Source organism: Haliotis rubra, unplaced genomic scaffold (genome assembly GCF_003918875.1).
Source record: "Haliotis rubra isolate DU_JTF1 unplaced genomic scaffold, ASM391887v1 Scf645, whole genome shotgun sequence".
Classification (NCBI taxonomy): Eukaryota; Metazoa; Mollusca; class Gastropoda; order Lepetellida; family Haliotidae; genus Haliotis; species Haliotis rubra.
Genome location: NW_025767352.1, coordinates 570,835 through 590,037, shown reverse-complemented (window position 1 = coordinate 590,037; position 19,203 = coordinate 570,835). Strand labels below are relative to the sequence as shown.

General features: G+C 41.2%; 1 protein-coding gene and 2 long non-coding RNA genes across 4 annotated transcripts; all 3 read right to left on the bottom strand.

Moving 5' to 3' along the window:
• Positions 1-228: 228 nt before the first annotated feature.
• On the bottom strand, positions 229-609 carry LOC124256965. Its single transcript, XR_006893146.1, has 2 exons — positions 481-609; positions 229-339 (listed from the first exon to the last, which is right to left on the bottom strand). It is a non-coding gene; the product is annotated as an uncharacterized LOC124256965 (long non-coding RNA).
• A 440-nt stretch (positions 610-1,049) lies between these two features.
• LOC124256966 lies at positions 1,050-3,455 on the bottom strand. Of its 2 annotated transcripts, none has more exons than XR_006893148.1 (3): positions 2,838-3,455; positions 1,512-1,665; positions 1,050-1,164 (listed from the first exon to the last, which is right to left on the bottom strand). It is a non-coding gene; the product is annotated as an uncharacterized LOC124256966 (long non-coding RNA). The 2 variants fall into 2 exon arrangements; XR_006893149.1 differs by having other exon boundaries at positions 1,540-1,665.
• Positions 3,456-4,904: 1,449 nt separating this feature from the next.
• Positions 4,905-14,073, bottom strand: LOC124256960. The gene is made up of 5 exons (XM_046690921.1): positions 13,909-14,073; positions 9,560-9,698; positions 6,788-6,919; positions 6,164-6,220; positions 4,905-4,998 (listed from the first exon to the last, which is right to left on the bottom strand). Exons 1-5 carry the CDS (start codon positions 14,056-14,058, stop codon positions 4,952-4,954), a joined length of 525 nt encoding a protein of 174 aa, XP_046546877.1. The 5' UTR covers positions 14,059-14,073; the 3' UTR covers positions 4,905-4,951.
• Between the last annotated feature and the right edge of the window lie 5,130 nt (positions 14,074-19,203).

Below are 19,203 nucleotides of genomic sequence, written 5' to 3'. Positions count from 1 at the left end.
CGTTTTGTGTGCAATGCGGAGAGCATTGTTTCATGTTAAAGCAAAGCTATCACATGTCAAACATAATTGACTTTATATACTTTTGGCTGATTATGCATGATTCCGATCACTATTTTCACGAAATGGATGTAGTGAAGACAATGTAAATCAACGAAAGAAATACATGTTTATCACCTGCTGTCTTAAATTACTACTGTTGAGTAGTCTAATGAACAAGACATGACAAAGTTGATGGTTATGATGATTTATTGAAATCATACACTTGCAACGGAATCATTCAGAATCATTTACGAGATCAACTTCAATGGTGTAGTGCCACTCTCTCTACAATGGGGTTATCTGCAATAGAAACACATCGAATCACCTAATGTTCCACAATTTGACATAAAATGTTAAACATATATTTCCTGATCTTCTATGGTGACAATGGTGTCTACTCAATAAAACAGAAACATTTCTGTAAGATTTCATATTCCTTACCTCAATTCATTCCTCAATGTTCTCGGTGGTCCTGGCGAACTCTTCCAAACTCACGTTTGTGTCTCCTACATGGAGAAATGTTGTTCAGGTCAGTGACAATATATATTCAGATACTGCCAGCGGCTGAAGGGATGATATAAATCCAGCTAGGGTCCATGCAGGAAGTAAAAGTACTGTAAGTCCCCATGGTCCCTAGTATGGTGATCTACTTTCAGTGGTTGGCGATCTATAGCCAATTTTTTATATTGTATTGTCCAAATAGTGCTATTAGTTTTAAATTTCCACACTAGTTTTAGTTGTAATTGTGATATTCTAGTTGTTATACTGTCCTTTGCAGACAGGTTTTTATAATATACACATATTACATTTCAATGTCAAATATGTTCTCGTCACGATATGGCTGACATATTGCCGATGTGACGTTAAATATTAACTCACTCACTCACTCATATATTCAGATACAGAAGTATTCATCTTCCATCTTGTCAACCCTTCCTGACTCATAAAACATATTTCAGTAAAGATTACATTTGTATAACTGAGATAGTATGCATGAGCTCTAACCATTTTGATCTGCAAAAGAAAGCAATTCCATGGCCGATCGTCTGTTCATTATCGTCTCAGCTTCTGATTGGTCAATTGTTCCATCCATGTTTGCATCAAGGCTTTCCACATCACGTTTGCCTGAAGGTAAAATAATAATGTTCGGAAAGATACACAGTGAAAGAAAGTCACCTATTGGACCATGAACTGTGTGTTTGTCTGTATGTTTGTTTGTTTAAATCCCTCAGTTACATTCAAGGTACATAACGGCGATCAGAAACCACTGGACCTGACAATTAAGTGACTGACATCATGAGAAGTGAGTCTTCTTTTTGATCAAGATATGAATCTTGATATGAAATAAACATTCAAATGTCCATAGATGCATTCCATAACACCATGACGCCGTGTATAACTTCTCAAGATATACTTGAATACAAAATGCCAAAGACAACCCTGCATTATGTCTGTTTCTATGTGTCGCTCACCCAACAATCCAAGTCCAAATTTTCCTACTTTGAGAGCTATTCTGCCAACCCTTCGCCATCGAACACGAAGACGTCTCCAGGCATCAGACTCTGACACCATCACTGTGGCCACAAGCAGGAGGACAAGGAACAAACGCATTTTGTGGGCTGTATTCTGTAGGGAACATAAATAATCCTTGCACGATTTGAGAATTTTCTTAACAATGAAGTCATGTTAGTATGTTATTTTATAGTCTAAATAATATTTCTATCATAAAGTCACCGATTTTGTTTGAGGAAACAATGTTTGCCTTCCGTTCGGATGTTCACATTGCTGAGTTGTCTAACGTATCCTTAACAAGTGGAGCTCAGATATCTTGTCAAATTATTAACACAAATGCCCTTTAAAGCAATCTGCACAACAAACACAATATCTGTAACTGATGATATAATGTGAAAATAATCAGAGTAAACACTGTACTACTGTATGATTATATGTGTAATAATGTTATACTTACAAGAAATTGACAAGTCATGTTAGCCTGTTATAATATTTTCTAAATAATATTTCTCTCATGAAGTCACCGAACAAGGAGCAAACGCATTGTGGAATGTATTCTGCAGTAAACATGAACAATCCTGGCACGATTTCAGAATTTTGTATACACTGAAGTCAATAATATTTCTCTCATAAAGTCACCGAACAAGGAGCAAACGCATTGTCGAATGTATTCTGCAGTAAACATAAACAATCCACGAAAGATTTCGGAATTTCCTAAACATTGAAAAAATGTCAACTATAAGCATATTACGATGGCTTTTAAACTATATTTCCGTTTATAACTTGCAGTAAAATATACTGAGGAAATAACGTTTCAATAGCGTTAGCGTGTTGATAATGCTACGCCACATAAGCGCATTCTCACCTGGTGGAGTTCCGATCTTGACTGATTATTATTACGAATATACCCGTGAAGACCCGGGTTAGAATTGGCCTTCAGCAACCCAAGGTTGTCGTAAAAGGCGACTAACGGGATCGGGTGGTCAGGCTCGCTGACTTGGTAAACACATGTCATCGTATCCCAGTTTCGTAAATCGATGATAATGCTGTTGATCACTGGATTGTCTGGTCCAGACTCGATTATTTACAGGCCGCCACCATATAGCTGGAATATTGCTGAGTGCGGTGTTAAACAATAAACCATACAACCAAGCAAACATTACGAATACCCTCTAAAGCTATATGCACAATAGAATATATGTAACCCTGGGCAGCTGACATTATGTAAAAAGCGTCTGCAAATGCTGAGATAAGCAGGTTAAATAGTTTCCTGATATATTACTCACCAGAAGTAGACAAATCACAACACAGTAACAATGATGGGATATTCCTTGTATTTATACCCTTCCCTGTGACACTCCTGTGACCCCATCAGTGTGGGCAATGCGTTAGGTCCGTGGTTAAGAGAAGCGTGTAAAAGTGCATGTATTGTCCGATCACAAAATATGGTAGTTCAATATGTCCCAGTCCAACCAGCTGTAAATGGCTACCTCGTAAGGATGGCCACATTATCTTGGTGCGCCCAAAGGCTGCAAGAGTTGTATGATCCCCAAGGAGTTGAATATTGAAAATACGGTGCCGCTGAGATCGATATTCAAGGATCGAGGGAAAAACAAAGCGCCTTGAGCAGCTGAGCTGGATATTGGCGCTATACAAATATTAGTATGTATGGCGTTAGAGCTGCAGAGACATTCGTTCTCGTCACTGTCAGCATAGTGGACAGATACGGTATGTAGAGGTATTGTGGTTGTGCAAACCAAGGCATGATTACGATCAACAGATCCATAAGTACAGCGCACCTAGCAAATGCAAATGAACAACAAAAGACGGGTTTACGAGCAAGTGAGTGAGTGAGTTTTGTTGTTCGCTGCACTGAACAATATTCCAGATATATGGCGGATGTCTGTAAATAATCGAGGCTGGACCAGACAGTCCAGTGATCAACAGCATGCGTTCTACGCAATTGGGATTCGGTGAAATGTGCCAACCAAGTCAATGAGCCTGACCACCCGATCCCATCAGTCGCCTCTTATGACAAGCACGGGTTACTGATGATCAATTTGGTTTCATGAAAAATAAAATAAATTTTAAAAAATAAAAATTCTAACCCGGATCTTTACGGGTAATTTACGAGTAAGACCACACGGAGTGACCAAAATGAGTGACCAAATTCTTCAACAAAGATGGTATGAGAACGATGACTTCAAACTCTATACCATACTATGAAACAGGTAGGCAATCAACCAATTGAATGAGTGAGTTAAAATGTGTAAGTCACATTGGCAATATGTCGTGTCTGATCAGGCCATACGTTAATAACAGATAATGTTATAGTGTAACATCTGTCGACAAGGGACAATAAAGGAACTAAAATATCACAGTTAGACATTTAAAACTAGCATGTAACGTAAAACTTATGTCTGTAACTTTAACACACAACAGTTACCCCTTAATTCGTGTTTTTGTCATTCAGGCGTTTTAAGACCCCCTGATGATCTGGGTTAGAATTGATCTTCAGTTACCCATGCTTGTCGTAAGAGGCGACTAACAGGATCAGGTGGTCAGGCTCGCTGACTTGGTTGACACATGTCATCGTATCCCATTTCACTAGATCGATGCTCATGGTGTTGATCACTGGATTGTCTGGTCCAGACTCGATTATTTACAGACTGACGTCATATAATAATGATAATATAATAAAGTGTACTTCTGTAGGGATAAATTCCATACAACAAGTGCATGCTCGAAGCGCGTACAAACAGTCCATTATTGCCCCTGATAACCCAAGCTGCAGGTGCGGCACTGCAGGTGGCAAGTTGCTGTGTGCAAACTGCGTAGATCGAAGTTCATGAGTGAGTGAGTGAGTGAGTTGAGTTTTACGCCGCACTCAGCAATATTCCAGCTATATGGCGGCGGTCTGTAAATAATCGAGTCTGGACCAGACAATCCAGTGATCAACAGCATGAGCATCGATCTGCGCAATTGGGAACCGATGACATGTGTCAAACAAGTCAGCGAGCCTGACCACCCGATCCCGTTAGTCGCCTTTTACGACAAGCAGTCGCCTTTTTATGACAAGAATGGGTTGCTGAAGACCTATTCTACCCCGGATCTTCACGGGTCTCGAAGTTCATGATGTCAATCACTGGATTGTCTGATCCACACTGAACGATATACAGACTACTGTCATACACAGTTGCTTGAATTATGTGAAACAAACAAACGGATTCATAACGGCCTTTTGGTTCTGCTTTACAAAAATCTTAGCTGAAACTCGCGAGACTCGCTAAACTGTCTCAGTTTATACTAAATCTATGGTGTAGAGGGTCAACCTAAATCAGGACACAAACGAGTGACAGTTTGCAAGTTTATTCATCCACGACATGTTGCCATGGCAACTTTACTCCCCATCTTCCTCTTCCTTGTCTTCCGTCTTAGCATCGGCATCTAAACAGCAAAGAGAGTGTGAGTTAGGTTGTTTTCACGCCGCTTTGAGTGGGTGAGTGCGTTTAGTTTTACGCCGCACTCAGCAATATTCAAGCTATATGGCGGCGACCTGTAAATCATCGAGGCTGGACCAGACAATCCAGTGATCAACAGCATGAACATCGATCTACGCAGTTTGGATACGATGACATGTGTTAACCAAGTCAGCGAGTGTGACCGCCCGATCCCGTTAGGCGCATCTTACGACAAGCATGGGTTACTGAAGACCGATTCTAACACGGATCTTCACGGGTAGTGAGTGAGTGAGTTGGGTTTGTGTTACCACCGCTTTGAGAAGTATTCCAGTTCTATCCCAGCGTGTCAGCCTATTGTATGAGGAAAACCCAGAGTTAGGCACGTCAAAGTGGAAATGGATCAAGTAAACTTAGAACATAAACCAGGGCAACCCGGTATTCGAACCAATAATCATACGATGTGCCGACCCGTGCAGGTCCCGGGTTAGAATTGGTCTTCAGTAACCCATGCTTGTCGTAAAAGGCGACTATGCTTGTCGTAAGAGTCGACTAACGGGATCGGGTGGTCAGGCTCGCTAAAGTTGACACATGTCATCGGTTCCCAGTTGCGCAGATCGATGCTCATGCTGTTGATCACTGGATTGTCTGGTCCAGACTCGATTATTTACAGATCTCCGCCATATAGCTGGAATATTGCTGAGTGCGGCGTAAAACTAAACTCACTCACTCACTCACTCACTCATAAGTTTTGTGGAATGCCGAAAAGGAAACACATCTGCTTCACGAATTGCGGCACAATAGACGGATGGGTCTCCAAGACTGACGTGAGTAAGTTTCTGCATATACAAACTTAACTCGTAACTGTACTTCAGTGTGTTTTATTGGTATGCCTCATTCTTGGAAACAGTTGTCTCCCTTTATACCAAAATCCATTGCGCTGCAGTGCTGTTTGTAGCAGGGTACCGCCTCACTTTCATTTCAATATTTTCAACAATATATTGGGACGGTGGTATAACCTAGTAGTTGAAGCGCAATATTATGGTATTATGAGGCAAAGCTATTTTTCAAGATTTTTGTTAGAACGTAGTTTTGTCAAACTATTTCCAGGCGACCATATGGTCGGTTCCAAAGATGGAAAAAATGGAACCTACCTGCCATCAAGCTGCGGAGGCTGCGATTGAACTCTTCGAAGGTCACTTTGGAATTCCCTGTGAATAGTATCACATCATCATTAAACTGAGTGTTGTGGAGTAGCCTAGTGGGTAAAGTGTTTGATGGTCATGATGGTTCGATCACCCACATTGGTAAAATGTGTGAAGACCAATTCTTGAGTCCCGGTCGTAATTTTGCTCGAATATTGCTAAAACCATCGTAAAACTCCAGTTACTCACTCACTCAGTACAATGAATGTAGATTGACATAGTTTTGTACTTGTATGGTGGGGGGCGATGTGGGTAATGTGTTCGCCTGTCACGCCGAACACCTGGGTTCGATTCCCTACCATGAGTACAATGTGTGAAGCACATTTCTTGTGTCCCCCTTAATTTTATTGCTTGAACGTTGCTAAAAGCGGCGTAAAACCATACCAGAAATGGGCTTCACACATTGTACCCATGTGGGGAATCGAACACGTGTCTTCGGGCGAACCAGCGAACGCTTTTAACGACATGGCTACCTACCGTCCCCACGCCAAAGACTGGGATATTGCTGGGATATTGCTAAAAGCGGCATACTTATTCACTAACTTTATTGCACACAAAGTAAAATCCACTTACCATGTTCCTTCGCATGAGAAAGTACTTCCTCCGCAAAACGTGCGCCAATGACCTTTTCTGCCTCGGACTGGTCGATTTCACCATCGTTGTTTTCATCCAGATCCCTGACGTCACGTCCATTAACCTTCCCTGCTGAAAAAGAATGAAGCGGCATAAGAATGAATGTTATATTGCTATTTCACGTTTAATTTCACTTGTAATGTAAACAGAAAAATATTTTCAAGAAACGATGGGTTTGTTTGTTGTTTTTATCGCAGCACTGAGATACAGTCAAGCTATTCGGCGGAGGTCTGTAAATAATGGAGTGGACCAGACAACCCAGTGACCAAAAGCACGAGCATCGATCAACGCAATTGGGATATTATGACATGTGTCAACCAAGTCAGCATGCCAGACCACCCAATCCCGTTAGTCGCCACTTACGGCAAGCATGGGTTACTGAATACCTGGATCTTTGCGGGATAAGAATTAGGTATAGAAGTGAAAAAATCTCTTTACAGGAAAATAACATCGATTTAACTTTGACTGATATACAGGACCCTGATACATTTCCGGTTGTTGTATAGAAAATAATGAACACCACTACATCCCAGCCTTTCGATAATCCTAAATGTTAGTACCAAGTGTCTGTTAAGGTGAGTTCATCGAGATGAGGTTAAACGTCGCCTTACGCCACCCTGGTTTTTTGTTGTGACATGATGTTGTATCTCCCAAGAAACAAAACCGTGGTTTACCATGAATATTACACTAATACCGGGTAGGCTTATTCCCCTGCCATAGTGAGAGACGGTTTCCAATGAGAGAGACGGGCAGAGATCATGGACAGAAGCGGACGGATTGTGCGGCGTCGGTCAAGGCCGTTGCCTCACCAACGACTACGTCGATGATGAAGAAACGTCGTCCGACTTCTGCAGCTCTGTAAGTGACAGAAGCGGGTTTCCGCAACGGGAACATTGGCCCAACGGTCCTGGTGTGCGTTCTGTCACGTGTTTGACATTAACTTGTACCATTTCGATCATGGTTCCACAACCATAATAAACATGGCTGCTGTCGATATCACTGACTGACTGACTGAGTTTGGTTTTACGCCGCTTTTAGCAATATTCCAGCAACATCACGGCGGGGGACACCAGAAATGGGCTTCACACATTGTACCCATGTGGGGATTCGAACCCGGGTCTTCGGCGTGACGAGCCAAGGCTTCAACCACTAGGCTACCCCACCGCCCCCTGTCGACATCAACTACACAGCTGAATTTTGCCATCAGTCCGTTGTCCACTATCTGGAACTTGAATCCGAGAGCGAAATGAACACTCTTGGGCACCTCTAACGCCGAGAGGGGTTATGGGGTGGCCTAGTGGCTAAAGTGTTCGCTCGTCAGGCAGACGAAACGGCTTCGATTCCCCACATGGGTACAATTTGCAATGCCCATTTCTGGAGTCCCCGTGATGTTGATAGAATAATGCTATAAACGGCGTAAAACTAAACGCATTTACTTAGGCCGGGTAACGTCAGGATTCATCTGTTAACTTCTTTGGTATGGCTCGGCAAGGGATCGAAACACCGAAACTGCGCTCTCAAGGAAGACGATGTATCCACTGGGCTTTGTTGTTCATGAGTGGTTGGTTGGTTGTTTTGTTGTTGAACGCCGCACTCAGCAATATTCCAACAAAATGGCGGCGGTATGTAAATAATCGAGTCTGGACCAGACAAGCCAGTGATCAATAGCATGAGCATCGATCAACGCAATTGGGATACCATGACATGTGTCAACCAAGTCAGCATGCCAGACCACCCAATCCCGTTAGTCGCCTCTTACAACAAGCATGGGTTACTGAAGGTCAATTCTAACCCGGATCTTCACGTTCCTCATGAGTGGTCATCATAAGGCGGCATCCTGCTTTCATTTGTAAATTCAAAGGGGTTAAAGTAGCGTTAAATGATTGTCTCCCTGAGAGGGTACGAAAGTCCCATTTCAAACAAAGTATTTTCATACGTGTTTTAGTCACTGAACATATGTTCTTTTAATGTTTGGCTAAAGTCGAATACAATCACAAACGGCTGAAGGGTTGGCGTAAATGCAACTTGGGTCCAACAGGTAGAAAAAGTACTACACGTCCCCATGGTCCTTAGTGTGGGGATCTTTCTTCAGTTGTTGGTGATCTATAGCCTGTTTCTATGTTGTATTTTCTCAATAGTTCGAAAGCTTTAGATATTCAATACTAGTTTTAGGGTAATATGTGGTTTTGTAGTTTATAACTACAGTGTACATTCATTTCCCCAACCATCAACTAACACCACACCCCGCACACCCATCCCTACCCCACCCAAATCCTATCCTAATTCTCTAATAAGTTACTCCTTGGATTTATTAACAACTGAATAATACTCATCTGTACGAACATTCATGAAACAGGTTTTTATTTGGGAGATTATTCCAGGGGCATAGATACCATTATTAAAAAAAGCCCGGACTTACACGTGATTGTTTCTAAAAGGTTCGGCAAAACCTCAATACTATCTATATATGAAGCTTTGCAACCTATCGGACTTACACGAAAAAATTGTCTTGCAACGCGTCTGTATTCTGTTACTACATACGAAAGCACAGTTATTCTGTAACTTACCACGAAGGCACATTTTAAATTGTTCCAAAACAATAAATAATGATTAATATCAATTATAGAATAATATCAATAATCAGAACTTTCGGTGAACAGGTTTTACTCTTTTGGGGTAAACATAGTAAACATAGAAAGTAGAAATATTTACCACATCTCACGATAACACATTTTATACTGTCCCAGATGCGACGTCTCCTTCTACTGAGAAATCCCTCTGTATCGGGCATCATGACCAGTGGCAGGAGAAGAAACACAAGAAGCAGCCGCATGATCTTTTCCTCTGGGACCTAGAACAAGAGATGGTGTGTTTGGTTAAAACCGCGCATCCTCCCGAGGCAAGGGAGGTAACTGAGTACAAAAATGCAGTTTCCGACCCTGCCGAACAAGGCCGGAATGATAAGACCCACGTGGCCCCAAGTACTGCTTTTTACTGTCATGCTTTTGGCTTGAAACTCACGCTTTTAGTACTCATGTAATGCTCTCAAGACAAAACTGATAAATATCACGCCAAACATGATTTATGTGAGTGGATTCAAAGGCACAATATCACACATTTTCGACAATAGTTTGGCCTATACCATACACATTGGGTCATGTGCACTCACTTTTGATTCCTATTGATGCAGTAAAAGATTTATCATCCCTTACGACTTGCCTGAAATCGATAACTGAAACTTCAAGGCGAACAGCTTCCAAACAGGGAACGACTGCCATATAGCATTCTCTTCCCACAGAGGTTACTATGTAAACAATTGCTCCATACATCGAAATCTGTCAGACGATATTGGTGTTTGCCGAACTGGTTTCAATCACAAGTTGTGCTTAGGATATTCGAAAAGAGCGCTCAAAGGGACATAACTCTTCGCTTGAAATAATGATCGGTTGGTAGAGGGCGAGAGAGTCGATTTAGTGCAACGTTGCGTTTAATATTGTAATCTAAAAACGTAATAATTTGGAATTAATTATAAGGTAGCTTCCCTTGGGGCTAATAGTTAGTATTATTGAGAGAAATGCAATTTTTGTTTTTAGGGAAGTGTGGTGTGACATAGTGCCTGTGCCTTTAATTACGTGTAGTTATTATCTTTAGCATGCACATTTTGATTGCATAATGTGCAGAGCGTATGCACCCTCCATTGGGCGTGGACACATATTTTCTACATCTTTTCATGTTTTTAGTGAAGATGCTTATGTCAACTGATGCAGTCCGGGATGGAAGATGCAATGTACTATATTCCGTTTGGGTTCAAATGAGAACGATGAATGATTAAATATCTCGAAATAGGGATAAGTTCACAAAACATAAATAAGACACATGGCCCTGAAACCTCTGTACCCAACGGGATCTGAAATCTGACGTTTTGTGATCGATCGCGGAAAAAAGTTGTTTTCGAAACCATCATGTAATATTGCGCTGTTTTCAGGCTTCGCGCCGAGGGGTAACAAACGGCTGGTGGAACAGCACAAGCACCCCATGCAGGTGCAACTCACACAGCCAGGTGAGATGACCCCAGCTAGTCATGCGCTGTTCCATCAGCCGTTTAATGGACCACAGGCATTAATATATTATTATCTGGGTGAATTATCATTGCGGCTCGTTGAGCAGAACTATTGTGAAAGTTTTAGGTTAGTGAGTTATGTTTAACACCTAGGTACCAATATTCGTGCGGCCTACTGTGAACTTCTGCATCTCTTTGCAAATACCAATGACTGAAATCATGACGGACAGTTTACACGGTCGGAATAAAATGACAGGAAGCAATAATCACAGAATCTGACCATTTATGTCAGCTATTGTACGGCCGAATTGCCTCTGAAGGCGAAGGGGGCGGTGGAGTAGCCAAGAAGTAACGCGTTCGCCTGTCACGCCGAAGGCCCGGGTTCGATTCCACACATGGGTACAATGTGTGAAGCCCATTTCTGGTGTCCCCAGTCGTGATATTGCCGGAATATTGCTTACAGCGGCGTAAAACCATACTCAGTCAGTCAGTCTGAACGCGAGGGTATAGTTGAGAACAGGTGTACATACACTACCGGACGAAAGAGAGTACACTTGAAAACTGGATCTGACCAAAACATTTCGGACGTTATCAAAACGTTACTAGACTGAAAACAGTCACCGAAACACAGCTAACATAAGGCCAAAAACACAGTTATGATCATCGTGTCAGATACATCACCAGCGAACTAATGAGACATTGTTGAACTGAAAAGAAACTATTTTATCAAACTTTACATTCCAATACACAAGCTTGTATCAGCTTCCAGTGTAGGTAAACACAAACGCAGGCACACTATCGGTCGGTCCCGAAAGACCCTTGGTCCTGACTGTGTTGACTCTTCTTCAAATAGTCCCGTGAAGATCCGGGATAGAATAGGTCTTCAGCAACCCTTGTGCTTGCCATAAAAGGCGACTATGCTTGTCGTAAGAGGCGACTAACGGGATCGGGTGGTCAGTTTCTCTGACTTGGTTGACACATGTCATCGGTTCCCAATTGCGCAGATCGATGTTCATGCTGTTGATGACTGGATTGTCTGGTCCAGACTCGATTATTTACAGACCGCCTACATATAGCTGAAATATTGCTCAGTGCGGCGGAAACTAAACTCACTCACTCTTCTTCAAATAAGCCGAACAAAACATATTTTGCCATCTTGATTCTCAACTTACGGCAGAAATTGGATTTATGATAGGCCCTGGCCGTTTTTAAATTTTCTATTAACTTTACCAGATGTTTTCACTTAAATGGCTTTGTGGATCGCTTAAGATTTCTGTCACAAACTTAAGATAGGTTTACGGTGTTCTTATCGCTACGAAGGCTTTGTGGATTGGACCCGTGAAGATCCGGGGTAGAATAGGTCTTCAGCAACCCATTCTTGTCATAAAAGGCGACTATGCTTGTCGTAAAAGGCGACTAACGGGATCGGGTGGTCAGGCTCGCTGACTTGGTTGACACATGTCATCGGTTCCCAATTGCGCAGATCGATGCTCATGTTGTTGATCACTGGGCTGTATGGTCCAGACTCGATTATTTACAGACCGCCGCCATATAGCTAGAATATTGCTGAGTGCGGCGTAAATCTAAACTCACTCACTCACTCACTTTGTGGATTGGGCCCCTGGTCTCCTGGGCCCTTCTAGTGTACCTATGATCATGCGCCTAAATACCAGATAAGCCGTGAATTAGATTCCAGGCTCGCCAGTACTCAAGAAACAAAATAATGTTTACCAAGCAATCATAGATTGTGAACGTAATGGATTTTGATGCAGTTTAAGATGAATATCACTTTTTATTATAGTATTAAAATATAATGAAACATAAAGGAAAGAAGTTAATAAACATTACTGCAATGTGCATCCGTACATTTATAAATTGGTTTGACTAATACTATTGCTAATTAAGACCATATTTAGGCTATATAGTCTGTTTGCAGTGAAAACGTGCCGATAAATTTCACTTTAAACACAAACGTAAATCAAATAAAAGTGAAATTAGAAGTACGAATCCTCATGATTTTACCTTGCCAATTGAACATTTAAATCTCAGAATTTTATTCACTTTAGGATAAAAGTTGTTGAACAAACGATCATAGTTTCAAATCGCTATTGTTGGTTAAACAACTTTTATCCTAAGTTGAATAAAATTCTGAAACTTACATGTTTAATTGGCAAGGTAAAATTATGAGGATTCGCAATCTTAATTTCACTTTGTTTGATTTACTTTTTTGTTTAAAGTGAAATTCATAGGTACTTTTTCACTGCAAACAGACAATAATAACAAATGCATATTAAGAAAACAGACGCTCCTTAACCCTTTGGCTCCTTAACCCTTTGACAGATAAACATCAAATTCACGATTGTCTCAAAGGAAAAACTTGATCCCAGTTAGTCATCATTTTTTAAGGTAACTCGGATAACTCGAAGTATTTACGTGGGTCTCTTCGACTTCGACACAACGGTGCTTGTCATTGTTAATGGCCTGTGACTTGTCTGTTGTGTGAAAAAAGACTTTCAATGCAATAGTTTTCCAGTTATTCACAATCACTCCATTCATTTCATAGAAATGTGACCGCCTCCATGGTGTAGTGGTTAGAGCGTCCAACCGGAGAGCGGAAGGTCGCGGGTTCGATCCCCGACCGCGTCATACCAAAAAGACGTTAAAATATGGTACTTGTTGGTCCCTGCCTGGCGCTCGGCATTAATGGGTACAAGGACTGGTCGGCTCGGAGTCAGTATAATGTGTTTGAGTGGGGTATTCATGCTTCACTGCGGCGTGGTATCTCAGTGGGCTAGCACTATATATAAAACCAGCTTAAGTCTGGGCTAGTACAAGCAGCCGCACATACACATACACACGCATGCACGTCGTCATATGAGCGAAATATTCTCAAGCACGACGGTAAACCCACTTTCATCTCACCTCACCTCATAGAAATGGATAATATCATTAATGTAAATAATGCAACAGGTGAAAGAGCACAATATGAAACGCATCTTACCTGTTCGTGATGCAGTGGTGTAATGGATAGTGGAGATGTGGGATGGGCGGAAAATAAACACCACGCTCGTATACCTGTTGATAATAACAAAGCTAATGGACCATCACACCTTTTTTTCAAATTCCATCTGCCATGTGCTCTCGACAGCATGTGCCAAAAAAATATCGATTAGTGTAGAGTACGCAGTAACACGATCGAACAAGAGATATCGGGCGATCCCTTCAGTATGCCACCTCGTCCTATTCACGCGTAACAGGTTACTATGATAATACGCCCGTCGTCTACATATTCTGCGCAAAGTTAAAAAACACAGTGAGTGAGTTTAGTTTTACGCCGCACTCCACAATATTCCAGCTATATGGCGGCGGTCTGTAAATAGTCGAGTCTGGACCAGACAATCCAGTGATCAACAGCATGAGCATCGATCTGCGCAACTGAGTTACGATGACATGTGCAGAGAAAGGGACAGCGAGAAGCACGTTCACAGACAAAGTTATTCATTCATTAACCTGTGCTGTGCCGTCTCCATCCGTTCTCAAACACCTGGCTGTCCCTTTCTCTGCACTCCTCCCTCTTTACAAATAGTGAACTGTGTCAATATTTTCATGATAGATTGTTAAACAACTTTTTATTTTTAGGACAAAAATTCTGCAAAAAACTCACACAGTGGGTATGATGTTTTGCTTATGATCAGCGTTTCATTGAGTATTTTATGTTTATTAGTTTTCGAGTTAGATTGCAATTCATCGGTCCGCTTTTGAGCAAAACGCACTATAGCTGTGGAGGCGCACATGTGTGCTTCACGCCAGTCGTGGTGCCACATCACACCTACCAATCCACGGAGCTGTGAATCATTTTAGGATCAGTTTACATCGGTCACACGATCTTGTGAAAATATTGATGGGAAACGTTCCCGATTGTGGGCGAGTTGTTATCTGATAGTGAGCACACTGGTGTCAAAACTTCACAAAGAGTTTTTTAACACCTTTCGTTTATGAATATTTATTTTGTAATGTGGAATATTTTCATTAAGAGGCATTTAGAAATTGGACCAGTAAGAAATATGTATGAACAACGTTTTTATTACAATTAGGGGCGTGGATGGGAGCGGGGGATGTGGTGTGTGTGTGTGTGTGTGTGTGTGCGTGCGTGTGTGTTTTTACCCTCTATACCGGGAATATTCCACTGCCCCAGGGAAATTCTGTAGTGAGTGCAGGGTCTCCCGGAAAATATTACTTGTACGGAGGGGTTGAGAAGGCGGTGGGGTTGCCTAGTGGTTAAAGCGATTGGATTTCCAACATGGGTACAATGTGTGAAGCCCATTTCTAGTGTCCCCTACAGTAATGTTGCGCGACTATTGCTAAAAAAGGCGTAATTCCATTATCACTCACTATTACACACATTACAAAGCTAGCTTAGGAAGTTGTTAGAATGTACACTCAAACAACAATATTTATATTTCAGCGTGTAGCCAGGTGAGTGAGGCATTTATCTATAGAAAGGCGCTGATAACTTCAAATGGTATTAAGAGTCTCTTTTTCAAATGTATGTATGCTGGCAAAATATATCATTTTGCTATGGTTCACGAAAATTGTCTGAAACATTAAAGATTTAGTTGGTGCACATAAAACATGACCTCCAAAAGGTTAGGGGGAAATGCTCCTAGGGAAGAAGAAGGGGATGCCCCACCCCACCCCCACCCCCACCCCTGACAAGCATGAGCGTTGATCTACAATTGGGATATGTTTGTGTCAACCAAGTCAGCGAGCCTGACCACCCGATCCCGTTAGTCGCCTCATATGACAAGCATGGGTTACTGAAGACCAATTCTAACCCAGTAGGGGCGGTGGGGTAGCCTAGTGGTTAAAGCGTTGGCTTGTCACGCCGAAGACCCGGGTTCGAATCCCCACATGGGTGCAATGTGTGAAGCCCATTTCTGGTGTCCCCGGCCGTGATGCTGCTGGAATATTGCTAAAAGCCGCGTAAAACCAAACTCAGTCAGTCAGTCTAACCCAGTAGCTTCAGGAGAGAGCTGGGGTAAATTGCTGATGGAAGTTGCTGATTGAAGTTGCTGGTGGAAGTAGGTGAACCATACTATGTCAGGTGAATCTCTTCCATGTCCAGTTCACAAAGTTCATCAGACCCATCAATTTAAAAGAAAAATCAGAAACGTTTATCTTCCCATTTTATTTCTAAGAAAATATACAGTGTATCCCTCATATGTGTAAGAACAGAGATGTGTAACAATAAATCCACACTCGTCACCATGGCTAGCAAAACATAACTAACCACAGTATCAACAAAACAAAACACACAAAACACAAGATCAGACTGAGGACACATACACCAGGGAAGGTTGGCGGAGCATGGATTTCATCTGGATTGTCTGAGTGGGTAAGTAGAGGTCACTTCTTGCAACAACTAAACTCTAATCCTGATTTTGTTTGTTATTTAATGACACATTTAGGAAAATTCCATTTACATGATGATGGTATGTGAAACATCTACATGGATTCAGACAATCCCGTGATTAATACTATGATCTGTTGTTGGGTCAAGCGAATCACCAAGCCTGACCACCTGATTGTTTTGTCATCTTTTAAATCCAGAACAATGCTGGTTACAATCAAACAAGAATCCGAATTGGGCACTTTTCTGAATCTCACAGCATTTATCTGCCACTAAAATGGTAATGGCTCATTACCATCTTGATGATGGTATTTCAGACTCACCTTTCTAAACTGACTACCATGAGATATCACTTCAGGTAGATTATGCTGAATTACCTTCCATATGTATACTTATCTGATCATATGTAATTTGGTTCAACAAACTTGTACCACTGCGGGCGCATTCGTGACCAACTCGTGTTATTCCGGGACAAGCCTCTTCTTGGAGGTTATGGAAAGGGGCGAGTGGTGACGAATGCTGCGCGCGTTGAGAACATAAGTCAGTGTAACCTCTGATTTGGGATGGGTTAAGAATCTAGAAAAGAGGTGACCGGACTCAAATAGTTTCACTGTGGTTTTGCAGCCATCACAGTTTCAAGAAAAATAGTTTGAAAAACAATCATGTCAATATAAACAAATATGAATAAACATCTAAAACATAACAGTGTACAAAGACTTGGATAAATTACCTAAGTATTTAAAGAATAATCCATTGGCAATGTACAAGGTCACAGCAAAGCTTTCAAAATATTCTATGTCAGACATGCTAGTAACATTTTTCCAAATTAGATCAATAAGTGACAAATAGAATGGCCAATGCAATTTGCTATTTTGACTTCTAAAAAACATTCCCATGGGATTTTTTTCATGTGAATTGACTTGCCTTTGCATGTGTTTTTGATGGGTGCCATCCATGACGAAGGATATGTGTAAACAGAGACCATATAATAGATAGGCTGCACAGTACAAGCCGTAGCACTGATGGTTTTGCGCACTTGCTCGAGGGCCGTCCCTCTATTATATGGTCTCTGGTGTAAATGCTTGCAAACATTTGCAATTGATAGTGAATCATAAACACATGCTTATGATATAGGACAGACTCTCCTTTCAGTGGCTGTTTCTTATGATCATGGTGTCCCGTCTAGTTGCATTAGTGCAACCAGATGAAAACAGGATAAAGTTGGAAACCTTTTATTGGAATGGGGCAGTCAGATCAATCACTCTGACACAGTATCACTGAGAATGTAAAAAATAACATTTTAATACGATCGTTATAAGGATGCACATGTATGCACTACAAAACAGCATATAACCAACTTAACTGCTTCAATGTAAACACAAAGATGCCCTATAATCAGCCAAGAATGTGTATCACATCTAGTGTACCGGATTTAAAATACAACTCAAACTATAATGTGTCCTATTTGCACTGCTCAACAATGAAATGGATACTATGCTTACTCACATGCCTCTGAAAGGCAGAGACGACAAGCACATACTTTCTACTTTCTATACTAGATTCATTACATTAGATACCAAAAAAGCAACCCACAACAACCTTCAAGTTTGAACTGTAAGTAATTTTATCACTACCCTTACTGGCAAACAAGGATAAGTTGGACCGGCGCAGAGAAAAAACCATAGCTGCACACGCCTTGCTCATAAGACTCTCACATGGTCGGTGTAGCAAGTCGGTAATATTCGGATATAGATATTTATTTCAAGACAAAACTTCATGTCAAAGTTAGGTGAGCACGGTCAGCTAACACATTCTCAGACCCAAGAAGTGGAATACAATGTTATTAAAGACATGGAGAAAGAATGTACATCTACGAAACAGGCAGTGTTAAAAGCTAGCAATGCCATGCGCTTCACCCATCGCACTATACTTGGATCGCGACAACCTGGGGCTCCTTCGCTCACAATGGCAAGCGCTAGTGGGCGGCACTCATACATGCTAATACCGGTCAATTGGCAGGTTGGTGCTCAACTTGTCTTTGTTTGCCAATAATACAATTTAAAAAACAGTACAAAAAATTCACATCTAAAAATTAACAGCAGTGATGGCATATATAACTGCTTTGTAACTATTTAGAAAACAAGTTTCAAATAAGTTTGTTCAGTACCAATCTATCACTGAAAATATACCCTATTTGTTTAACCTCAATGAGTGAAAAGATTTAAGCCATGTACCACAACAACCCAGTCTCCACCTCCTTTGGTGAATTTCATCACACACAAACCAGTGGTTGAGAGAGTGAACAAATATATTCATCATTTAGCATGATACAATCACTTATGCAGTCTATCTCATAGGGCTCCAACGATTCGGTTCAATTCATTGAAAATCGAATCTGACACCTTAGTTTAGATAACCATTATAACTATTTCGATTAGATATTTGAATATCTATTTAAATTATTTCCACACACTTGACTTGTGAAATTTTTACGTTATTTGCGTTTATGGTCCTTGACATTGGGACAAGAAAGTGAAAAGTGCTGTTCTGTGTTTAAACATCATATTTCATTTGTTTGAAAAAGGTTACATCATTTACATTCCTGATTTCCTAGTCATATCTTGGAATTAATTTTCAGTGTGATATGTTTTGTTTATTAAACTATGAGAGTTAAATGAAATCTGATGTTTTTACCAGTCTAAGTAAACTTAAACTCAGTATTATTCGTTACACTGCTATACTGAGTCAACAAATCCTAGTAGAAGGTCGCGTCAGCTAACCATTGAGCGACCTATGACCGTCGAATTAAACGCGTGAGACGAGCCGAACGAACTTAACTGATCAGACGACTACTTGTTAGGGTTTGGGCGGGACTTACAAAACAGT

Bases quoted from the DNA above. Each gene is read 5' to 3' on its own strand.
- LOC124256960 (XM_046690921.1), bottom strand. From the start codon at position 14,058: ATGCTGTCGAGAGCACATGGCAGATGGAATTTGAAAAAAAGGTGTGAT. The intron at 6,221-6,787 runs GTAAGTGGATTT...TACTATTCACAG, and splicing joins TTCTCATGCGAAGGAACATG to GGAATTCCAAAGTGACCTTC. The intron at 4,999-6,163 runs GTAGGTTCCATT...TTTGCTGTTTAG, and splicing joins CCTCCGCAGCTTGATGGCAG to ATGCCGATGCTAAGACGGAA.